The 23,470-nt window shown below is 39.8% G+C and overlaps 1 protein-coding gene across 2 annotated transcripts in view; it reads left to right on the top strand.

The window, feature by feature from the left end:
* ccny (cyclin Y) overlaps positions 1–23,470 on the top strand; it is a 192,938-nt gene that overhangs the window by 140,116 nt on the left and 29,352 nt on the right. For both annotated transcript variants that reach the window (XM_028804110.2, XM_028804109.2), the window contains 3 exons: positions 9,980–10,014; positions 17,146–17,246; positions 19,319–19,354. In XM_028804110.2, coding sequence (XP_028659943.1) covers positions 9,980–10,014; positions 17,146–17,246; positions 19,319–19,354 — 172 coding nt within the window. The remainder of the gene's footprint in view (positions 1–9,979; positions 10,015–17,145; positions 17,247–19,318; positions 19,355–23,470) is intronic.

Raw genomic sequence — 23,470 nt, 5'->3', positions numbered from 1 at the left:
TTTCTCACCACTCATCCACAATCCTTATTACTCTGTACTGTTGATCCCAAGTATTTAAACTCATCCACCTTCGCCAGCTCTGCTCCCTGCATCCTCACCATTCCACTGACCTCCCTCTCATTTACACACATGTATTCTGTCTTGTTCCTACTGACCTTCATTCCTCTCCTCTCTAGAGCATATCTCCACCTCTCCAGGGTCTCCTCAACCTGCTCCCTACTATCGCTACAGATCACACATCATCAGCAAACATCATAGTCCACGGGGACTCCTGTCTAATCTCGTCTGTCAACCTGTCCATCACCATTGCAAATAAGAAAGGGCTCAGAGCCGATCCCTGATGTAATCCCACCTCCAACTTGAATGCATCCGTCACTCCTACTGCAGACCTCACCTCAGTCACACTTCCCTCGTGCATATCCTGTACAGCTCTTACGTACTTCTCTGCCACTTCCGACTTCCTCATACAATAGATAGATAGATAGATAGATACTTTATTAATCCCAATGGGAAATTCACATTCTTCAGCAGCAGCATACTGATACAGTAAATATTATTAAATTAAAGAATGATAATAATACAGGTGAAAAAAAAAAAAAAAAAAACAGACAATAACTTTGTATAATGTTAAATGTTAACGTTTACCCCCCCCTGGTGGAATTAAAGAGTCGCATAGTTTGGGGGAGGAACGATCTCCTCAATCTGTCAGTGGAGCAGGACAGTGACAGCAGTCTGTCGCTGAAGCTGCTCTTCTGTCTGGAGATGACATTATTTAGTGGATGCAGTGGATTCTCCATAATTGATAGGAGCCTGCTGAGCGCCCTTCGCTCTGCCACAGATGTTAAACTGTCCAGCTCCATGCCAACAATAGAGCCTGCCTTCCTCACCAGTTTGTCCAGGCGTGAGGCGTCTTTCCTCTTAATGCTGCCTCCCCAGCACACCACTGCGTAGAAGAGGGCGCTCGCAACAACTGTTTGATAGAACATCTGCAGCATCTTATTGCAGATGTTGAAGGAAGCCAGCCTTCTAAGGAAGTATAACCGGCTTTGTCCTTTCTTGCACAGCGCATCAGTATTGGCAGTCCAGTCTAATTTATCATCCAGCTGCACTCCCAGATATTTATAGGTCTGCACCATCTCAACACAGTCACCTTTGATGATCACTGGGTCTATGAGGGGTCTGGGCCTCCTAAAATCCACCACCAGCTCCTTGGTTTTGCTGGTGTTCAGGTGTAGGTGGTTTGAGTCGGACCATTTAACAAAGTCATTGATTAGGTCCCTATACTCCTCCTCCAGCCCGTTCCTGATACAGCCCACGATAGCAGTGTCATCAGCGAACTTTTGCACATGGCAGGACTCCGAGTTGTATTGGAAGTCCGATGTATATAGGCTGAACAGGACCGGAGAAAGTACAGTCCCTTGTGGCGCTCCTGTGTTGCTGACCACAATGTCAGACGTGCAGTCCCCAAGACGCACATACTGAGGTCTGTCTTTAAGATAGTCCACGATCCATGCCACTAGGTATGAATCTAATCCCATCTCTGTCAGCTTGTCCCTAAGGAGCAGAGGTTGGATTGTGTTGAAGGCGCTAGAGAAGTCTAGAAACATAATTCTTACAGCACCACTGCCTCTGTCCAAATGGGAGAGGGATCGGTGTAGCATATAGATGATGGCATCTTCCGCTCCCACCTTCTCCTGATATGCAAACTGCAGAGGGTCAAGGGCGTGTTGAACCTGTGGCCTCAGGTGGTGAAGCAGCAGCCTCTCCATGGTCTTCATCACATGTGATGTCAGAGCAACAGGCCGAAAGTCATTCAGCTCACTAGGACGTGATACCTTTGGGACTGGGGTGATACAAGATGTTTTCCAAAGCCTCGGGACTCTCCCCTGTTCCAGGCTCAGGTTGAAGATGCGCTGTAGAGGACCCCCCAGCTCCGATGCACAGACCTTCAGCAGTCGTGGCGATACTCCATCTGGACCCGCTGCTTTGCTGGCACGAAGTCTCCTCAGCTCTCTGCTCACTTGCGCTGTTGTTATTATGGGTGGGGATGTTTTTCCTATGCTGGTATCAGCAGAAGGATGTGTGGAGGGTGCAGTACTCCGAGGTGAGAGTGAGAGTGGGTTAGGGTGGTCAAACCTGTTAAAAAAGTTGTTCATTTGGTTTGCTCTCTTCACGTCTCTCTCAATGGTGGTACCCCGCTTCGAGCTGCAGCCAGTGATGATCTTCATCCCATCCCACACTTCCTTTATGCTGTTATTCTGCAACTTCTGCTCCAGCTTTCTCCTGTACTGCTCCTTCGCCGCCCTGAGTTGGACTCGGAGTTCCTTCTGCACACGCTTGAGCTCATGCTGATCACCGTCTTTAAAAGCCCTTTTCTTCTGATTCAAAAGGCCCTTGATGTCACTTGTAATCCATGGCTTGTTGTTAGCATAGCAGCGTACTGTTCTTACTGGAACTACAATGTCCATACAGAAGTTGATGTAGTCAGTAGTGCAGTCAACAACTTCCTCAATGTTCTCATTATGAGATCCCTGCAGGATATCCCAGTCTGTAGTTCCAAAAAGTTCTCTCAGAGTATTCTCAGCCTCCGGGGTCCACTTCCTGAATGATCGTGTGGTTGTAGGTAGGACTCTAACTTTTGGTTTATAGTGAGGCTGAAGCTGAACCAGGTTATGATCTCCTTTCCCAAGCGCAGGCAGCGGGGTGGCACTGTATGCATCTTTAACGTTTGCATACAGTAAATCAATAGTCTTATTTCCCCGGGTGTTACAGTCCACATACTGGGAAAAAGCAGGCAATGTTTTGTCCAGCGTCACATGGTTAAAGTCTCCAGCGATTAGCACAAGTGCCTCAGGGTGCTGCGTTTGTAACTTAGCAACAGCGGAATGGATGATGTCACTCGCTGACTCCACGTCTGCCCGAGGAGGAATGTATACAATAACAACAATGACGTGTCCAAACTCTCTGGGCAAATAGTAGGGACGTAAACTTACGGCCAACAGTTCGATATCCCTGCAGCAAGTGGAGATTTTGACGTTAACATGTCCAGAGTGACACCACCGTGTATTAACATAGAGAGCGAGTCCTCCTCCTTTGTGCTTACCACAGGTACTTGCATCTCTGTCCGCTCTAACTGTGCTAAACCCGGATAGCTCCACGTTGGCATCTGGAATGGTGTTATTTAGCCACGTTTCGCAGAAACACAACAAACTGCATTCTCTGTAGGTCCTTACATTTTTCACCAGCGCAGCCAGTTCGTCGATCTTATTTGAGATTGAGTTTACATTCCCCAGAATCACAGAAGGCACCGAAGGCTTGAAACGCCACTTTCTCGCAAGCCGCTTCTTTTTTAGCTTAGTGCCGGCTCTGCTGCCACGATACCGCCTTCTTACCTCGTCGGGTAAATATGGAACCACACCGGCACTGGCATTTGTTCTCAGCGCCCGAAGTTGAGTACTTGAATAGGCGAGTCTCGGCGTGTTAAAATCCATGCCCACGTTGTAAAAAGTAAGTGTGTCCAGGGAAGGAATCCACATAAAATAAAGTGGTAGGAGTGATCAATAAATAAAAATAGAAAAATAAAAGTAGAAAAGTACACATACATATACAGTCATACACGGAGCTGCTGAAAAGGCTGCCACTCACGGCGGCGCCGGATGCAATACCACAGCTCCTCTCGAGGCACCCTGTCATATGCTTTCTCCAGGTCCACAAAGACGCAATGCAGCGTCTTCTGGCCTTCTCTAAACTTCTCCATCAACACCCTCCGAGCAAACATTGCATCTGTGATGCTCTTTCTTGGCATGAAACCATACTGCTGCTCACTAATCATCACCTCACTTCTTAACCTAGCTTCCACTACTCTTTCCCATAACTTCATGCTGTGGCTCATCAATTTTATTCCCCTGTAGTTACTGCATTCCTGCTCATCCCCCTTATTCTTAAATATCAGCACCAGTACACTTTTTCTCCACTCCTCAGGCATCCTTTCACTTTCCAAGATTCCATTAAACAATCTGGTTAAAAACTCCACTTTCACTATCATTATCTCCACATCATCCAACCTCTTCTCTCTTTCGTTCTCTTCATTCATCAGCCTCTCAAAGTACTCTTTCCATCTACTCAACACACTCTCCTCGCTTGTGAGTATGTTTCCATCTTTATCCTTTATCACCCTAACCTGCTGCACATCTTTCCCAGCTCGGTCCCACTGTCTAGCCAATCGGTACAGGTCCTTTTCTCCCTCCTTAGTGTCCAGCCTCTCCTGCAACTCATCATACACCTTTTCTTTAGCCTTCGCCACCTCTCTCTCTTCACCTTGCGCCTTATCTCCTTGTAGTCTTGTCTACTTCCTGCATCTCTCTGACTATCCCACTTCTTCTTTGCCATCCTCTTCCTCTGTATACTCTCCTGTACTTTCCCATTCCACCACCAGGTTTCCTTTTCCTCCTTCCTCTTTCCAGATATCATGCCAAGCACCCTTCTTGCTGTCACCCTTACTACATCTGCTGTAGTTTCCCAGCTGTCTGGTAACTCTTCACTGCCACCCAGTGCCTGTCTCACCTCCTCCCTAAACTCAACCTTGCAGTCTTCCTTTTTTCAACTTCCACCATTTATTCCTTGGCTCTGCCCTCACTCTCTTCCTCTTCTTGATCTCCAACGTCATCCTGCAGACCACCATCCTATGCTGCTTGACTACACTTTCCCCTGCCACCACTTTGCAGTCTTCAATCTCCTTCAGACCAACTCTTCTGCATAGGATGTAATCTACCTGTGGGCATCTTCCTCCACTCTTGTACGTAACCCTATGTTCCTCCCTTCTCTTACAAAATATGTATTCACCACAGCCATGTCCATCCTTTTGGCAAAATCCACTATCTTCTGACCTTCTTCATTCCTCTCCTTGACACCATACCTATCCATCACCTCTTTGTCTCCACTGTTCCCTTCTGCTCCAATCACCACTTTCTGTCCCTTGGGTACACTGTTCATCGCTTCATCCAACTCACTCCAAAAATCATCTTTGTCACCCATTGCACACCCAACTTGCGGTGCATATGCAGTAACAACATTCATCATCACACCTCCAATTTCCAGCTTCATAATCTTTACTCTGCCTGACACTCTTTTCACTTCCAAAACACTCTTGACATACTGTTCCTTCAGAATAACCCCTACTCCATTTCTCCTCCAATCCACAACATGATAGAACAATTTGAATCCACCTCAGATCCACCTGGCCTTACTCCCCTTCCATTTAGTCTCTTGCACACACAATATATCAACTTTCCTTCTCTCTATCATATCTTGTAACTCTCTCCCCGTACCAGTCATACTGCCAACATTCAAAGTTCCTTCCCTCAGTTCCACTCTCTTTACTTTCCTCCTCTCCTCCTGCCTCTGGACACGTCTCCCCCCTCTTCTTCTCCCTCTTCTTCTTCTTCGGCCAACAGTAGCCCAATTTCTGGCAGCACCCTGTTGGCTAACAGTACTAGTGGTGGTCATTTTTAACCCAGGGCTCGACCGATCCGGTATGGAAATTTGTATTGTCCGCATATTGATTTGGCAAAATTTTACACCGGATGCCCTTCCTGACGTAACCCTCCCCATTTATCCTGGCTTGGGACCGGCACAAAGAAACACACTGGTTTGTGCATCCTCTGTGGCTGGGTTTCACATTTCTTTTATTTGGTGTACATCAATAATGTTTTACAGTGCATTTTTGACATTACACCTTCAAATGAAAGAATTTTCTGAAAATGAAGTGAAACGTTTGCTGTGTCATTCTCTTTTGAAATGCGTAATTAGTGGGTTTGTGTCTTATAGATTACTAGCAAAATACCCGTGCTTCGCAGCGGAGAAGTAGTGTGTTAAAGAGGTTATGAAAAAGTAAAGGAAACATTTTAAAAATAATGTAACATGATTGTCAATGTAATTGTGTTGTCATTGTTATGAGTGTTGCTGTCATATATATATATACATATACACATATACACACACATATACACACATATACAGATATATTATATATACATATACACATATTTTTTATATATATATTTTTTATATATATATATATATATATATATATATATATATATACACATACATACATACATACATACATATACACACATAGATGCACTTACAATAACATAGAAATCAATATAAACAACATTAACATCATTATCATATGAGAATATGAAGTAATATATAAGAAGCACATTTCATATAAATATAAATTATTAAAGAGTAAAATCTTCTTGTATAATTTGCTACCGTGGCTTTTCGTTGGTCTGTCCAGGATTTTAAATCACCTGTAGCTTGCAAACCGTTTCACCTATTGACTTGAAATCTGGTACACATATAATACGTCACGTCTGCTATCCGCTTTATGGGTGATGATTGTATTACTCTTTTATGTTTATTTTATTTTAGAATCAACTCCTATCTGCGCACACCAGGGCGGCCGTGGGCAGATGCGTATGGTGTATTGACTCCATGTTATCGTGCATTGCGCTGTCAGTGGTATTTTGATAAAAGAATTTGAACAATATATAAGAAGCGTATAAATTATTAAACAGTAAAACATTAACATTTAAGAAGTAAAGTTACATTGAGTACTACTGCAGTGCCTTCGGGTATACCTCATTTTTTGTTTGCCCATTACATGCTTAAATGTATACATTTTTTGGTGTACCTACCCGAGAACACGCGACATATAACCGAGCGTGGGAGAAGCATGGATTTTAAACACGCGTTGAGTTCATCTGCTGGTCTCCCTCGTGGAATAACTGGTAATGTTTGACTAAAATGTACAGCGAGTAAAACGACATTACCTCCTTTTTTTTTTTTTACGATCTCAGAGATCTTGCTTTTTTCGGTTCAAGGCTTCATAAGCTCTTTTATGTGCCATGGTGTACTTAATAAGTACTAATTATCCCAAACCATCATCTTTGAATGTTGCAAGACTTTCGCCTTGTATGTAGATCGGGGTAATTACATTCATTGCATTCCTAGTCTGAATCACAATCTGATTGTATGGGTGGTTACCTGGCACTGTAGGGTTGCCACCCGTCCTTTAAAATACGGAATCGTGCCGCGTTTGAGAATGAAATTGCGCGTCCCGTTTTGAATCAATACTGGACGGGATTTATCCCGTATTTTTTTTATCATTTTTTTTTTTAAAGCAGCGTCTCATGCAAATCATCCCACACGCATTTTATGAAGATGCCTCCTTTCCTAGTTTTGATTGGGTAATACTTGATGTCATCGTTAGTTTGATTGGTGTTTTTAACTGTCCAGTGAGGAGGGGCGTGTCTTTTAAGTACAGTCTGCAAAGTGTTGGCACTGAGATGTGGCGTCAGCGCCATAGTTGAAGCCCCTAACGTTGCGGTCAGCAAGTTGGCTAACATCCGCCATGTGCCGTCTTTCAGTTGCGAGAAGCAGATCATAGAATGGTTGAAACTGTTGCCCCTAACGTTGCGCCATGGCGTGTGGTTCGTTTATACCTCGTGTCTTCTCATTAAAGTTTTATCTCGCGAATATGTTATTGCAATCCGCAGCGGGAGCGTTTCTATAAACTTAATTTAAACTTACGTTTTACACCGTGCTTTGTTTCCCTTATGAACATGCTTGTATGCTTAACTCGCTCCGTTCTCAATTGTTTAATAAATTTTTTGCTCTTCGCTGTTTGCGGCTGTTCCTCCATTTCCCCCTACTTCGTTGTTTTATCTCGCGAATATGTTATTGCAATCCTTAACGGGAGCGTTTCAATAAACTGATTGAAAATAGTTTTGCATTTACCTTTTTAGTAAAAGGCGAGCTTTTAAGCCTGAGAAATCACCGCGTAAATGCACACGTTTAATTGGACATGTGTTAATATGTATGGTTACACAGTATTAAAAGACAGTGAACAACGTCAGTTACCTTTGTTCCCGCGTTTGATAAAAGGTGAGCTTTTAAGCCTGAGAAATCACCCCGTAAATGCACACGTTTAATTGCACATGTGTTAATATGTATGCTTACACAGTATTAAAAGACAGTCAAAAATTAACGTCATTTACCTTCGTTCCCGCGTGTGACTCGTGCTGTAAATCTCTTCCTTGTTTTTAGTTCACGTGATTACGTAGGAGGCGTGATGACGCGATACGTGACTCCGCCTCCTCCATTACAGTGTATGGACAAAAAATATGTTCCAGTTATGACCATTACGCTTTGAATTTCGAAATGAAACCTGCCTAACTTTTGTAAGTAAGCTGTAAGGAATGAGCCTGCCAAATTTCAGCCTTCCACCTACACGGGAAGTTGGAGAATTAGTGATGAGTCAGTCAGTGAGTGAGTGAGTCAGTCAGTCAGTGAGGACTTTGCCTTTTATTATTATAGATAATGTGCAGAATTTTTGATTGCATACTTTTAAGATTGTTTGCATATTCAAAATTCAATAAGTGTTAGGTTCCTAATTGTAAAATCTTCAGAAGTAGGTTTCTTTGTTAGACTTTGGGATTGAATTGCACAGAACAGTTGCCACATCCAGTAGTTGAATGAATTTCACTGGAGCTTTATAATTTGGAATAGGTTGACTTTAGAAGACTTCATTTGTTTCATGGATTTTATTCATGTTTTTATCTAACATTTTGTATAAATTAATAAAAGAGCTTTGAAGATGTAGTAAGTCCCCTGAAGGGCTGTCAGCATGATGTTGAATATGTTGTTCTTTGCTATATTTTTGACTTTCTTTCTGATTATATATTACATGTATTTCCAAAGGGTGTTCTCCTTGACAGTAAATTGTTCCAAAAGCACCGATTAATTCATTTTAAAGACAATTCAGCCTTAGTTACTGCTGATACTGTAAAGTAAAAAAAGAATAGCTTTGTGGGGAACTTCCTCATCTCCTTTGCTTTGGTATCATTCTGAACTGAGAAATATTTTCAGGTTTGAAGCATGACATTGGTTCTGTAGAACAAACACAGCTTCTAATGTGTACGTGGATACTGAAAAGCCATTCTTAGAATGGGTATGTAGTATGATGTTTGTAGTTATCTGTTTACAATTCCATCTCTGATGGCTTTTACTTGTTCATGTGTTTTTGGGTATTAAAACATATATTTTCATATGTTTTAACCATACTGTGGAGGTTTGGCTTTGTTTTTTGTTTAACTTTTTAATTCTTATTTTAAACTGGTCTCTGAGTAAAAAAAATCACTATACTCTATACACATTACAGTGATGATCCCGTAAACCTATAATATCTCCTTAGAGTCATTTGGTCCAGGCGTCTTTGGTAATATATTCTTTCTGGTTTCTCTTTGGTTCATTCATAAGCACAGACATTTTCTTACCATGTTTATTGCAAAGACTGAAGTTTCATCTTCTATTATTTGTTTTTAAAATTGTATTTCTTTTTTACTTTGTTCAACAATCTGTATTTTCTGACAAGATCTTTTTAAGTATATTACAAACAAAAATAGTTTCACTGTGCTGAAGACCGCTAATGCCATGATTAGTGTCCCGATTGCCTCAAGGCTTTAACATTAAACTAGCTTTCTTGGAATTGTTCACTGAAGTAATGAACATTTGTGTTACTGTAACTGTAATTGTTTCTGTACTGTTCTATTTCCTATATTTCTTAAGAAGGTATGAAATATGAACACATTTATGCCAGAACTCTGCATTTTATAGATTTTGAAAGTTTAGTAGCATTTAGAAGTTTGCTTTTTCTAGTTAAATCAACTAACGTTTACAGGTGCAAAGAATGAAAAACGTGTCAAAGATGTTCCTTTCATTGGTAAAAGTGTTTATAATCAGATAACTCAGATTAATGAAAGACCAAATTTCTCAATGTACAGCTGTATATAGTAAGTGTAGCAATGTTGTCTTTTGTTAAATGTTTGTGTAAGTCAACAGATTTTCTAAATTTTTGAAAGTAAAATAACAAGGAAACCGTACTAAATAATTGTATTTATTTTTTTTATAGTAAGAGAAAAACGGAAGAGCCTATACATTAATCATGTAAGTATAACTGAACATCTAAAATGGGATTCAATTATTAATTTTTGTTTTCGTGACAAGCATGAATTTGGTATAAACTGCTTTTAATGTTTAGTTAACATGTCTAATTAGTTACATTTATTTGAAGTGAATTAGCCATGTGAAATTAAATTTTAACTGACTAATACAGGTGAGGAATTATTAGTCAGTGGCATGAAGTAAATTCATATTTATTTGTCATCTTTATGACCCTTCTATAAAGAAGAAATGTGAAAGAAACAGCCTTCCACTACATTTTAGGTTAAATTTAGCTGCTCTACAAGGTCTCAGTTATAATATTTACATAAACTGTCAGTGGCATACTCAGCACATACTTTATGGATTATTATTTCTCTCTCTGCTTATCCTAGAGCAATAGAGAATTTCCTAGAAGCCCTCACATTTGCTCAGATGCCAGACTGGGGCTCATTAACAATTAGTATCTTGAGCAAACATGGTTCCTTGGAAATTATCTATAGGTGGTTCAGATTAATACTACAGTCACACCCCAGGGTATTGGATCTGAGGGGGTGGGGGGAAGTTAAGTGCCCACTAAAGCTGTGAGGAAAAAAATGTCATTCTTGAGTGCCATCTAAATTGTGGATAATTTTAATTTCTAAGTCACAATGATAGTTAAAAACAATGTGAATAAACAAATCACACACTTCCAAAATATAATAAAATAATATATAAAATCTAATAAAAATTTTGTCATGTAATGTCCTTTTCTAACCCACTTAATTCAGACTAAGATTGCACAGTGTGGGAATGGTGCCTATCCAAAGCTAGCACAGGGTGCAAGGCAGGAACATACCCTGGATATAGCACCAGTTCATCGCATAGCGAACACATACACACTAGGGCCAATTTAGCATTGCCAGTTCACTTAACCTGCATGTCTTTGGACAGTAAGGTAAACTGGAGCACCCAAAGGGAACCTGTGTAGACATGGGGAGAACATACAGATTCCATGCAGGAGGGACCTGGGAGTTGAATTGTGGTCTCCATACTGTGAGGCAGCAGCACTACCACAGCCCCAACATGCCACCCTACATTGTCATGCATTCATTAAAAACAGTATTTGTTGAAATGTATTATGAATCTGCAGGCCATCTTAAAACCTGCCCCACGACTGGTGGCTTGTACTGTGAAGGTATGTCTTTTATAGGAACATAGGACTGTACACAGTTCATTAAGATGGGTTATGCCTCTTTGTAGCTACCATAAGGTGAACATTTCTGAGGATCTATAATAATAATACAGGAAGAATCAATAATATTAACAATAACATTTAATAAACACATATTTATATTATACTTTATTTGCATTGTGTAGCAGAGTATCAGAATACTGTATAATCAATGAAAATGTTAGGGCCCATGCTTCTTTCCAGTAACAGTACCTTTACCAAGATTTGGTTTCTAGTAGGCTATTTTTGTTCAGAAAACTGGAATTTTCATAATGTTTGAAGTTCAAACTAGAAATCTTTAGCCATTTTCTAACGAAATATTATGAAATGGGGATATAGAACTTGCCTAACAACTGGGATGTTTAGTTAGCATTTTGCTCACGTGTACTGAAAATGTATTTAGTAAAAAAAAAAAAAACTAAATACTTATTATAAGATATTCTGTAAATTATAAGCCAAATTATTTTTACAATTATTGAAAATTAGAAATACTACAGAACCTTTTTTTTAATGTCATTGGTACTCCAATTAAAATTTTGGTAACTTTCAGGGCCTGATAGGAAAATATATTTAAAAACTCTTAAGTAGTCTGCTGTGGGGCCATTTGTCTATTTATTTAACGAGATCCATTTTGGGGTCTTTGCTGCAGAGTGTCCTAGATGGTGTGCCAGGACACACTTACCACTTGTACTTCCATGCATTCAGGGTTTGTTTGATGTTGCCAGTTAACCTGACATACATGCTTGTAGAGTGACCAGAGTTAAAAAAAATAAATAAATAAATAAAACTTGTGCAGTTACAGGGAAAAACACAGACATTGCCTTAGCCCGTGTTTGAACCCCATACTTAATAGACATGGAACAACAACTCTGAAGATTGTGCTTATTCTATATCATTAGCACACATAAGCTAAGGCATTGTTACACTAGTCAAATTTCATTAGTTATTATTATTAAAATATAAATTTCAGACTGTAGCCCAAAGGGAGTACTTCAGAGCCCAAAACCCCAGACACAACTATACCTGTATACGGTGCATCCGGAAAGTATTCACAGCGCATCACTTTTTCCACATTTTGTTATGTTACAGCCTTATTCCAAAATGGATTAAATTCATTTTTTTCCTCAGAATTATACACACAACACCCCATAAAATTAGACTGGACTGCCAATACTGATGCGCTGTGCAAGAAAGGACAGAGCCGACTATACTTCCTTAGAAGGCTGGCATCCTTCAACATCTGCAATAAGATGCTGCAGATGTTCTATCAGACAGTTGTGGCGAGCGCCCTCTTCTACGCGGTGGTGTGCTGGGGAGGCAACATTAAGAGGAAAGACGTCTCACGCCTGGACAAACTGGTGAGGAAGGCAGGCTCTATTGTTGGCATGGAGCTGGACAGTTTAACATCTGTGGCAGAGCGAAGGGCACTCAGCAAGCTTCTATCAATTATGGAGAATCCACTGCATCCACTAAATAGTATCATCTCCAGACAGAAGAGCAGCTTCAGCAACAGACTGCTGTCACTGTCCTGCTCCACTGACAGATTGAGGAGATCGTTCCTCCCCCAAAGTATGCGACTCTTCAATTCCACCCGGGGGTGTAAACGTTAACATTTAACATATACAAAGTTATTGTCTTTTTTTCACCCGCATTATTATCATTCTTTAATTTAATATTATTTATTGTATCAGTATGCTGCTGCTGGAAAATGTGAATTTCCCATTGGGATTAATAAAGTATCTATCTATCTATCTATCCATCCATCCATCCATCCATCCATCCATCCATCCATCCATCCATCCATCCATCCATCCATCCATCTATAATGACAACGTGAAAAAAGTTTACTTGAGGTTTTTGCAAATTTATTAAAAATAAAAAAACTGAGAAATCACATGTACATAAAGTTTTCACAGCCTTTGCTCAATACTTTGTCGATGCACCTTTGGTAGCAATTACAGACTCAAGTCTTTTTGAATATGATGCCACAAGCTTGGCACACCTATCCTTGGCCAGTTTCGCCCATTCCTCTTTGCAGCACCTCTCAAGCTCCATCAGGTTGGATGGGAAGCGTCGGTGCACAGCCATTTTAAGATCTCTCCAGAGGTGTTCAATCGGATTCAAGTCTGGGCTCTGGCTGGGCCACTCAGGGACATTCACAGAGTTGTCCTGAAGCCACTCCTTTGATATCTTGGCTGTGTGCTTAGGGTCGTTGTCCTGCTGAAAGATGAACCGTCGCCCCAGTCTGAGGTCAAGAGCGCTCTGGAGCAGGTTTTCATCCAGGATGTCTCTGTACATTACTGCAGTCATCTTTCCCTTTATCCTGACTAGTCTCCCAGTCCCTGCCGCTGAAAAACATCCCCACAGCATGATGGTATTTGCCTGGTGATGAGCGGTGCCTGGTTTCCTCCAAACGTGACGCCTGGCATTGACACCAACGAGTTCAATCTTTGTCTCATCAGCCAAGAGAATTTTCTTTCTCATGGTCTGAGAGTCTTTCAGGTGCCTTTTGGTAAACTCCAGGCGGGCTGCTATGTGCCTTTTACTAAGGAGTGGCTTCCGTCTGGCCACTCTACCATACAGGCCTGATTGGTGGATTGCTGCAGAGATGGTTGTCCTTCTGGAAGGTTCTTCTCTCTCCACAGAGGACCTCTGGAGCTCTGACATAGTGACCATCGGGTTCTTGATCACCTCCCTGACTAAGGCCCTTCTCCCCCAATCGCTGAGTTTAGATGGCCGGCCAGCACTAGGAAGAGTCCTGGTGGTTTCGAACTTCTTCCACTTACGGATGATGGAGGCCACTGTGCTCATTGGGACCTTCAAAGCAGCAGAAATTTTTCTGTAACCTTCCCCAGATTTGTGCGTCGAGACAATCCTGTCTCGGAGGTCTACAGACAATTACTTTGACTTCATGCTTGGTTTGTGCTCTGACATGAACTGTCAATCTGTGGGACCTTATATACAGTGGGGCAAAAAAGTATTTAGTCAGCCACCAATTGTGCAAGTTCTCCCACCTAAAAAGATGAGAGAGGCCTGTAATTTTCATCATAGGTATACCTCAACTATGAGAGACAAAATGAGAAAAAAAATCCAGAAAATCACATTGTCTGATTTTAAAGAATTTATTTGCAAATTATGGTGGAAAATAGGTATTTGGTCACCTACAAACAAGCAAGATTTCTGGCTCTCACAGACCTGTAACTTCTTCCTCTGTCCTCCACTCGTTACCTGTATTAATGGCACCTGTTTGAATTCGTTATCAATATAAAAAACACCTGTACACAACCCCAAACAGTCACACTCCAAACTCCACTATGGCCAAGACCAAAGAGCTGTCAAAGGACACCAGAAACAAAATTGTAGACCTGCACCAGGCTGGGAAGACTGAATCTGCAATAGGTAAGCAGCTTGGTGTGAAGAAATCAACTGTGGGAGCAATTATTAGAAAATGGAAGACATACAAGACCACTGATAATCTCCCTCGATCTGGGGCTCCACGCAAGATCTCACCCCGTGGGGTCAAAATGATCACAAGAACAGTGAGCAAAAATCCCAGAACCACACGGGGGGACCTAGTGAATGACCTGCAGAGAGCTGGGACCAAAGTAACAAAGGCTACCATCAGTAACACACTACGCCACCAGGGACTCAAATCCTGCAGTGCCCCTGCTTAAGCCAGTACATGTGCAGGCCTGTCTGAAGTTTGCTAGAGAGCATTTAGATGATCCAGAAGAGGACTGGGAGAATGTCATATGGTCAGATGAAACCAAAGTAGACCTTTTTGGTAAAAACTGTACTCGTCGTGTTTGGAGGAGAAAGAATGCTGAGTTGCATCCAAAGAACACCATACCTACTGTAAAGCATGGGGGTGGAAACATCAAGGGACCAGGGCGACTGATCGTGTAAAGGAAAGAATGAATGGAGCCATGTATCGTCAGATTTTGAGTGAAAACCTCCTTCCATCAGCAAGGGCATTGAAGATGAAACGTGGCTGGGTCTTTCAGCATGACAATGATCCCAAACACACCACCCGGGTAACGAAGGAGTGGCTTCGTAAGAAGCATTTCAAGGTCCTGGAGTGGCCTAGCCAGTCTCCAGATCTCAACCCCATAGAAGATCTTTGGAGGGAGTTGAAAGTCTGTGTTGCCCAGCGACAGCCCCAAAACATCACTGCTCTAGAGGAGATCTGCATGGAGGAATGGGCCAAAATACCAGCAACAGTGTGTGAAAACCTTGTGAAGACTTACAGAAAACATTTGACCTCTGTCATTGCCAACAAAGGGTATATAACAAAGCATTGAGATGAACATTTGTTATTGACCAAATACTTTTTTTCCACCATAATTTGCAAATAAATTCTTCAAAAATCAGACAATGTGATTTTCTGGATTTTCTTTTCTCATTTTTTCTCTCATAGTTGAGGTATACCTGTGATGAAAATGACAGGTCTCGCTCATCTTTTTAAGTGGGAGAACTTGCACAATTGGTGGCTGACTAAATACTTTTTTGCCTCACTGTAGATAGGTGTGTGCCTTTCCAAATCATGTCCAATCAACTGAATTTACCACAGGTGGACTCCAATTAAGCTGCTGAAACATCTCAAGGATGACCAGGGGAAACAGGATGCACCTGAGCTCAATTTTCAGCTTCATGGCAAAAGCTATGAATACTTATGTACATGTGCTTTATCAATTTTTTTATTTTTAATAAATTTGCAAAAATCTCAAGTAAACTTTTTTCACGTTGTCATTATGGGGTGTTGTATGTAGAATTCTGAGGAAAAAAATGAATTTAATCCATTTTGGAATAAGGCTGTAACATAACAAAATGTGGAAAAAGTGATGCGCTGTGAATACTTTCCGGATGCCCTGTATGCACTGTCCCAAATTCAAATAAACTTATTTATTTGATGCAGTACCATTAGAGAGGCTCCTTTATCAAATAACACAAGTGCAATAATACTTGGTCATACTTCCTCCACAACTGACTGTTAGGCGGAGTGCCCTACTTTATGTCAGACCCTAAAGTACTTCAGGTGCCAGAGCCTCACATATAGGAAACACTTCTGGGCCAGGCAGAACCTACCTAAAATAAGGGAGCCACCCCAAGACAGCTTCAGTGAAACCCAGCAGGGGTTACACATTGGGACTACAACTATCTTGCCGCCTGGTGAGTATGTCCATAGGATAACCATCATATGGAATACTCCACAACTATTGCATTTTGCATGTACTTGACCCCAAGAGTCAGTCCTCTTCCATTCATTCATTCATTATTATGGCCTCCTGGCCAGGCAAGGGTTTACCCATACCATGCAAGACTTCCATCCATTAGGGCCACCCATAATAAAGATATCCCAACCAGCAAAAAAAAAAAAAAAAAAAAACATTGATCCTAGGTAGGATACCTATCCATCCATTATAAAGATCTCTCATCTGGGTAAAGTTCTGTCCATTCCAGCAAGGATAGCAGTCAGTCCATACCCTCTCTTGAAAACATAAGACATCTAAACCTGCCTAATTTTGACAATGTTTTCATTTATTTATGCCAGCTGAATATGTTTCTCAAAACATAAAATTTCATTCAGTTAAGAAATAGCTAGCATTGTTGGAAAGAAATCTGATTCAGAATCGGAATAGTTCAATCAAGTTCAAGTTTATTGTGTTGTATACATAATACATTGAAATTGTTACTTGCATGCGCACAGAACAATAATAATACCACACCAATAAACATACACACACACAAAAATGATGCTTAGCATGCATCTTATTTCTATACAATACATATTTGTTAGTATGTGTTTATATATCTATATGTGTGTGTGTGTTTGTGTACATGTGTGTGTATACATATACACACTGTACATGAAGTGACCTTGGGTGGTGGTTAACTTGCATTTGTTGATGTCATGTTTAATTTAGCACCCACCAGGGCAAATAAGAAGAAAATACAGCTCCTGTTCAACTATATTCTTGGATGACAGTACAGTCAGTCAACCTAACCTCAAATACACCATTAAATGGTGAGTGTTTTGATTTATGAAGTGTGATTTACAATGCAAATAGAAGTAAATAATGAAATACAAAGAACACATACATTACTGTGCAAAAGTTTTAGGCAGGTGTGAAAAAATGCTGCAAACAAAGAATGCTTTTAAAAATGGAAGTGTTAATCATTTATTTTCATTAATCAACAAAATGCAGTGAATGAACAAAAGAGAAATCTAAATCAAATCAATATTTGGTGTGACCACCCTTTGCCTTCAAAACAGCATCAATTCTTCTAGGTACACTTGCACACAGTTTTTGAAGGAACTCGGCTGGTAGGTTGTTCCAAACATTTTGGAGAACTAACCACAGATCTTCTGTGGATGTAGGCTTCCTCACATCCTTCTGTCTCTTCATGTAATCCCAGACACACTCGATGATGTTGAGATCAGGGCTCTGTGGGGGCTATACCATCACTTCCAGGACTTCTTGTTCTTCTTTACGCTGAAGATAGTTCTTAATGACTTGGCTGTATGTTTGGGGTCGTTGTCCTGCTGCAGAATAAATTTGGGGCCAATCATACGCCTCCCTGATGGTATTGCATGATGGATAAGTATCTGCCTGTATTTCTCAGCATTGAGAACACCATTAATCCTGACCAAATCTCCAACTCCGTTTGCAGAAATGCAGCCCCAAATGTTCAAGGAACCTCCACCATGCTTCACTGTTGCCTGCAGACACTCATTATTGTACCGGTCTCCAGCCCTTCGATAAACAAACTGCCTTCTGCTACAGCCAAATATTTCAAATTTTGACTCATCAGTCCAGAGCACCTGCTGCCATTTTTCTGCACCCCACTTCCTATGTTTTCGTGCATACTTGAGTTGCTTGGCCTTGTTTCCACGTCGGAGGTATGGCTTTTTGGCTGCAACTCTTCCATGAAGACCACTTCTGGCCAGACCTCTCCGGACAGTAGATGGGTGTACCTGGGTCCCACTGGTTTCTGCCAGTTCTGAGCTGATGGCACTGCTGGACATCTTCCGATTTCGAAGGGTAATAAGCTTGATGTGTCTTTCATCTGCTGCACTAAGTTTCCTTGGCCGACCACTGTGTCTACGATCCTCAACGTTGCCCGTTTCTTTGTGCTTCTTCAAAAGAGCTTGAACAGCACATCTTGAAACCCCAGTCTGCTTTGAAATCTTTGTCTGGGAGAGACCTTGCTGATGCAGTATAACTACCTTGTGTCTTGTTGCTGTGCTCAATCTTGCCATGACATGAAACTGTCTTCCACAACCTCACCTTGGTAGTAGAGTTTGGCTGTTCTTCACCCAGTTTTAAGCCTCCTACACAGCTGTTTCTGTTTCAGTTAATGACTGTGTTTCAACCTACGTGTGACATTGATGATCATTAGCACCTGTTTGGTATAATTGGTTGATCATACACCTGACTAGAATCCTACAAATTCCCTGACTTTGTGCAAGTGAACCTATAGGAATTGATGCTGGTTTGAAGGCAAAAGGTAGTAACACCAAATATTGATTTGATTTAGATTTTCCTTTTGTTCGCTCACTTTGCATTTTGTAAATTGATAACAATAAACAATCATTATTTATATTTCTGAAAGCATTCTTTGTTTACAGCATTTTTTCACACCTGCCTAAAACTTTTGCACAGTACTGTATGTTGATTGGTAAAATTAGAAATCACAGAGATTTGAATGTAAAATGCAAACAGTGGCTGTGCCATTTTACAAATTTTAAGACTATATTAATACTTTTAACCTTATTACTTATTATATATATATATGAAGTATTAAAAGGCATCTGCTTGTTTTAAAATTTTGTAACATTCCTATATTAAAAACTGTTTGTCTTGCTGTGAGCAGGCCTTAGAAACATATACTCTTACTATATTTGTAAGAGTAAGAGTTATCATGTCAGTGCTTATAGTGGTACTTCAAAAAGTCACAGGTATAGTCCATCTAATAAAATTGTTTTTAAACATGTGAAAAAGTCATTCCTTAGAAATTTCCTTTTAAATTTTAGTAGAGAACCTATGAACTGTTAATGATTTATTTTGTGGTTTTGACTGTTGTTTCTTTTTACAGTGTAGCTCTTGCAATATATTACCACATCAAAAACAGGTATGTGCATGTTACATAATTTGTATCTTGAATGTCTTTAAGTTCAGACTGGCTATCTAGAAATGGTGGGGTGTGCCAAAATTATAAATTCATATTTTGTAGCCTTTGTTATTGCTTATTTAGTAACTTTTTGTTATATGCAACTTAATGATACAAATTCTCCTGAATAAATGAGAGTCCTTCAGAAAATTCCTGGGGCCAACAGAGTTTAGTTAATTTTCAAGCATATTCTAGTGTTGCATGCTAGAAAAATTGGTAATAATTGGCTGATGCATAATTAAAATAATAATGGATATTTTGAGCAACCTTTCCTGTATTCACTTTCTGAATCTATATAGTGAAATATGATTATGAAGAGACTAGGTATATTCTAAAAGGGCAAACCAGAAGTCAGCCCTAAATGGTATATGGTTTAATCTCAGGCCACACTTCTCATACATACAACAACCGCATTCTTTAACACAGTGACAATCCAGCATCATCAATAAACATAATAGCATGCAACTGGATGGTGGTGGTGGTGGGGGGGGGGGGGGGATTAGTATGAGACCTGTGTGAGTATGGAGAGAAAATGCACCCAGTGCAAAATGTGTCTCATTTAGGAACTAAAATAGGCCCTTGTTTCTGTGAGGTAATGAAGTTGCTTGCTCCATCATTCTTTCCACTCACTTGTAGCAATGAAAAATACTTTTGTAAAGTCATTGTATCCTAAGATGGTTTACTACTTTATGACTAATCTTGCCAAGATTGGCTCAGGCCATTGAGATCCAGAACAAGAGTAAAAGAGTTTGACTGTGTCTTGATCAAATATTGTAAGTGAAATTTTCATTGTATTCTGTTACTTTTTTCCTGGTCAGATATGGTAAATGCACATTTGTGATCTTAAAATATGTTTTATTAATAGTGTAACATTAGGTCTAATGTTGCAAAGGAATGACAAATTCTCACTTTACCTGGGATAGCACTCTTCCACACTTTTGTTTTTCAAAATTGTTTAATAGAAAAGTACCAAACAAAATGCAGTGCACTACAGAGTAACTTTTGGTAATATTTTTTGCAAATTTTGTAAAGACTTTTTAAAAAAATGTAATAAAAGTGAGAGAGGACAGAAATAAAAAATTAAAGAAAGAAAAGAGAAATAAACATCTGGGGTTCAAAGCTTGTTGTTTTTCTGACATCCTGAATGTATCAAAACCTGCTGCTTAACTCATCATCAGGTACCTTCCATAGGGATGAGATCAGAAAAGATAACTGGTTTAAATGTAGTGCCAATGTTATTGTAATCAAATGTAATGAAAAGAAGAAGCACTACTATACATACATTCATCACATTAAAAATGAAAAAATATATAATACATTTTGTCTGTACATATTTCTTCATGATAAGTACATTAGTTAATAAAGCTGTCTCCAGCAGACACTCTCAATGCTTATTAACAAGACAAAATTGTTAACCAACATACACATTGTTTAGCCATCAGTCTATCTTGCAATCCACATACTTCATTTATAGGATTTTAGCTAGTTGTGGTCTGTCTGGGCAGCACTGCGATGGAGTTAGGAAACATACCTGGGTGTCAGTCTGCCTGTTTTGTCATGATAGATTCCTAGGTGACTTTATTTCGAATTTTACTTTCCTTATTTTGTAGACTTAATGAAAATGCCTCAAATCTCCTACATCTACCACACTCTCAGGTACTGTAATTTAGCATCCTTTTCCATTTTTATATCTATAACATCATGCAGTTAGAGTAAAAGAACTGGTAGCACTTTCACATTTATTATTATACTATAGTATGCCCAAAAACAATAAACAGAGTTGAACTGAGTGCTTCCAAAATAATAATAAGAACCATTTCATCTCACATAGACTCCCAAGTGGCACTGTTTGATTAGTCATTTTTTGCAGCTTTGTCCATAGATGTAAAATGGTAGTGAGAGCCTGCATTTGCAAGCCTCCCTCTAGTTGTTGCTCTGCAGCTCCTGACGCACACACACACCCACACCCACCCCTCCTGGGCTATTCACCAATGAAATAGCCCTCACCACAAGTCCAAGTTTATTCTTGTCATCATTTTCCTCCATTTCAAAGCAATGTTCAAATGCAGTATCTGATGAAGAAGAAAGTCATAAATTGGCCCAGGTGCTCTTCTGATCAATGAAACTCCCTATAACAAAAGCTCTTATCTAGGGCGGAGTGGTGGCTCTGAGGCTAGAGATCTGCACTGGCAATCGGAAGGTTGCCGGTTCGAATCCCGTCAATGCCATTAGGGACTCTGCTCTGTTGGGCCCTTAAGCAAGGCCCTTAACCTGCACTTGCTGAGCGCTTTGAGTAGTGAGAAAAGCGCTATATAAATGCAAAAAATTAATTAAAAATTAAAATTATTATCTGATATGAAGCTGTAAGTGCATTTTTTTAAAGTTAGATATTAATAATAAAAAAATAAACTACAGTGTATTCTAGATATTATTTTCCAGTACACGGTTCCAGGACAAAATCTTACACAATCCCACACTCACAAACCTACTGTCTAGATGCCCAACTCCACAAAGACAGTGACCAAGCCAGGATTCAATAAAGTTCCATGAAGCTATGAGATAGCAACAGTAACCACGTTGCTACCATACTAACTAACCCTGCATACTATTTATATATACTGTATTTTAAATTACAATTGTTTCTCACAGTGCACTGCAGGCTGTCTGGTTTCTGCTCAACATTTTTTTACTCTGAGGCGCTTTTCCTTGACAGCTTCCTTCTAATCCTGTTGATTTTAAAATTACTTCAGGCTTGCTTTTGAGTACTGTCATTACTGAATAACAGTAGTTTCACAATAACTTGTATTTACCCCAGCTGTATTTCTTGCATCTCTAAATCAACTGACAGAAGTGGGAACATGGGCTTTCTGTGTGTTTTCCTATCTATGACGTCATGCATCTATTATATATTTTGCATATCTTCTCAGGTTCCAGTCATTTTTATTAGACTTTCCAGTTTATGCAGAGTTTTGTGAAAGCACAAGTGACATACAGGATTGGTTGCTAAAAGAAGCAGAGTTTAAGTCACATTCTGCAAACAATTTGAGTATGTTCCCAACACATGAGTAAAAACAGCAGTTACCATCATTTCTTGTAGGATGTGCATGTATGTAGCTTTACAAGTTTATAAATAAGTATTTAAAAAGGTATTTGCATTTCATATGCCAGCTTTATCAGTACTGCATTGTTTGAGGCAAATTTATATAATGCCTTAAAGCTGGAGCATAATATATTAGAAAAAAAGCCTAATGTCTTCTGTAAATTTATATCATGTCTGTTACCAGCTCATGCACATAAATGAAATATTCTGCCGTTATATCCTATAAATGACACATGCAAGACTAATATATTAGAAGCTACTGTTTTTCAATAGGTTTTTAAGATGGGAGTGTGAGTATTCATGTAACTAACTTATACCCAGTTCATTCTCACTCCCTATATCCCTCTCTGTCACACACATCACACAGTCACTAGGTGATCTACACAGGTTCTTAGTTGTTCATTTTGTGAGCATTGTTCTCTGTCCCACTTTCCAGTGCAGCAACTACATATTGTTTAGTCCAAATTTTAAAGGTTTATACTGTTTAGTAGTTTTATGTCTTTCTTCCTTTTCACTTGACACATTTCAACATATTAGTACTGTGTTGTGTTTTTAATGTACAGATAAACTGAACGGCAGCTGAATTTAATTTTTTATTACCATTCTATAAAGAATTTCAACCTTACTGTGTAATTTATTAACTGTAGTTGTAATAAAGTTTCTGGAATGATGCTTCCAACATTTCCCTGCTAGTGGCAGTGTGGTGGTATAGTATTTGCTGTGTTTAAAACCTATCCCAGTTATTATGATTGAGAAATCTGAACATTTTCCCTGTATCTTTGTTGACTTTTCTACAGATTCTCTGGTTTTCCTCCCAAATCCCAAAGACAAACACAATAGGTTATTTGGCAATTAAAAATTGCCAAGACCCTTGGTGGCAAAAGGAGAGGTCTACCACATAGTGTATCAGTACTGTGATGGATGTCCTGAAGGGCACCAGAGCAAGAAGAGCTGAGTCTTGGCTTGTGGCATGTTTT

Source organism: Erpetoichthys calabaricus, chromosome 6, assembly GCF_900747795.2.
Source record: "Erpetoichthys calabaricus chromosome 6, fErpCal1.3, whole genome shotgun sequence".
NCBI classification, from domain to species: domain Eukaryota; kingdom Metazoa; phylum Chordata; class Cladistia; order Polypteriformes; family Polypteridae; genus Erpetoichthys; species Erpetoichthys calabaricus.
The sequence above is the reverse complement of the archived record's forward strand: the minus strand, read 5'-3'. Positions and strand labels throughout refer to the sequence as shown.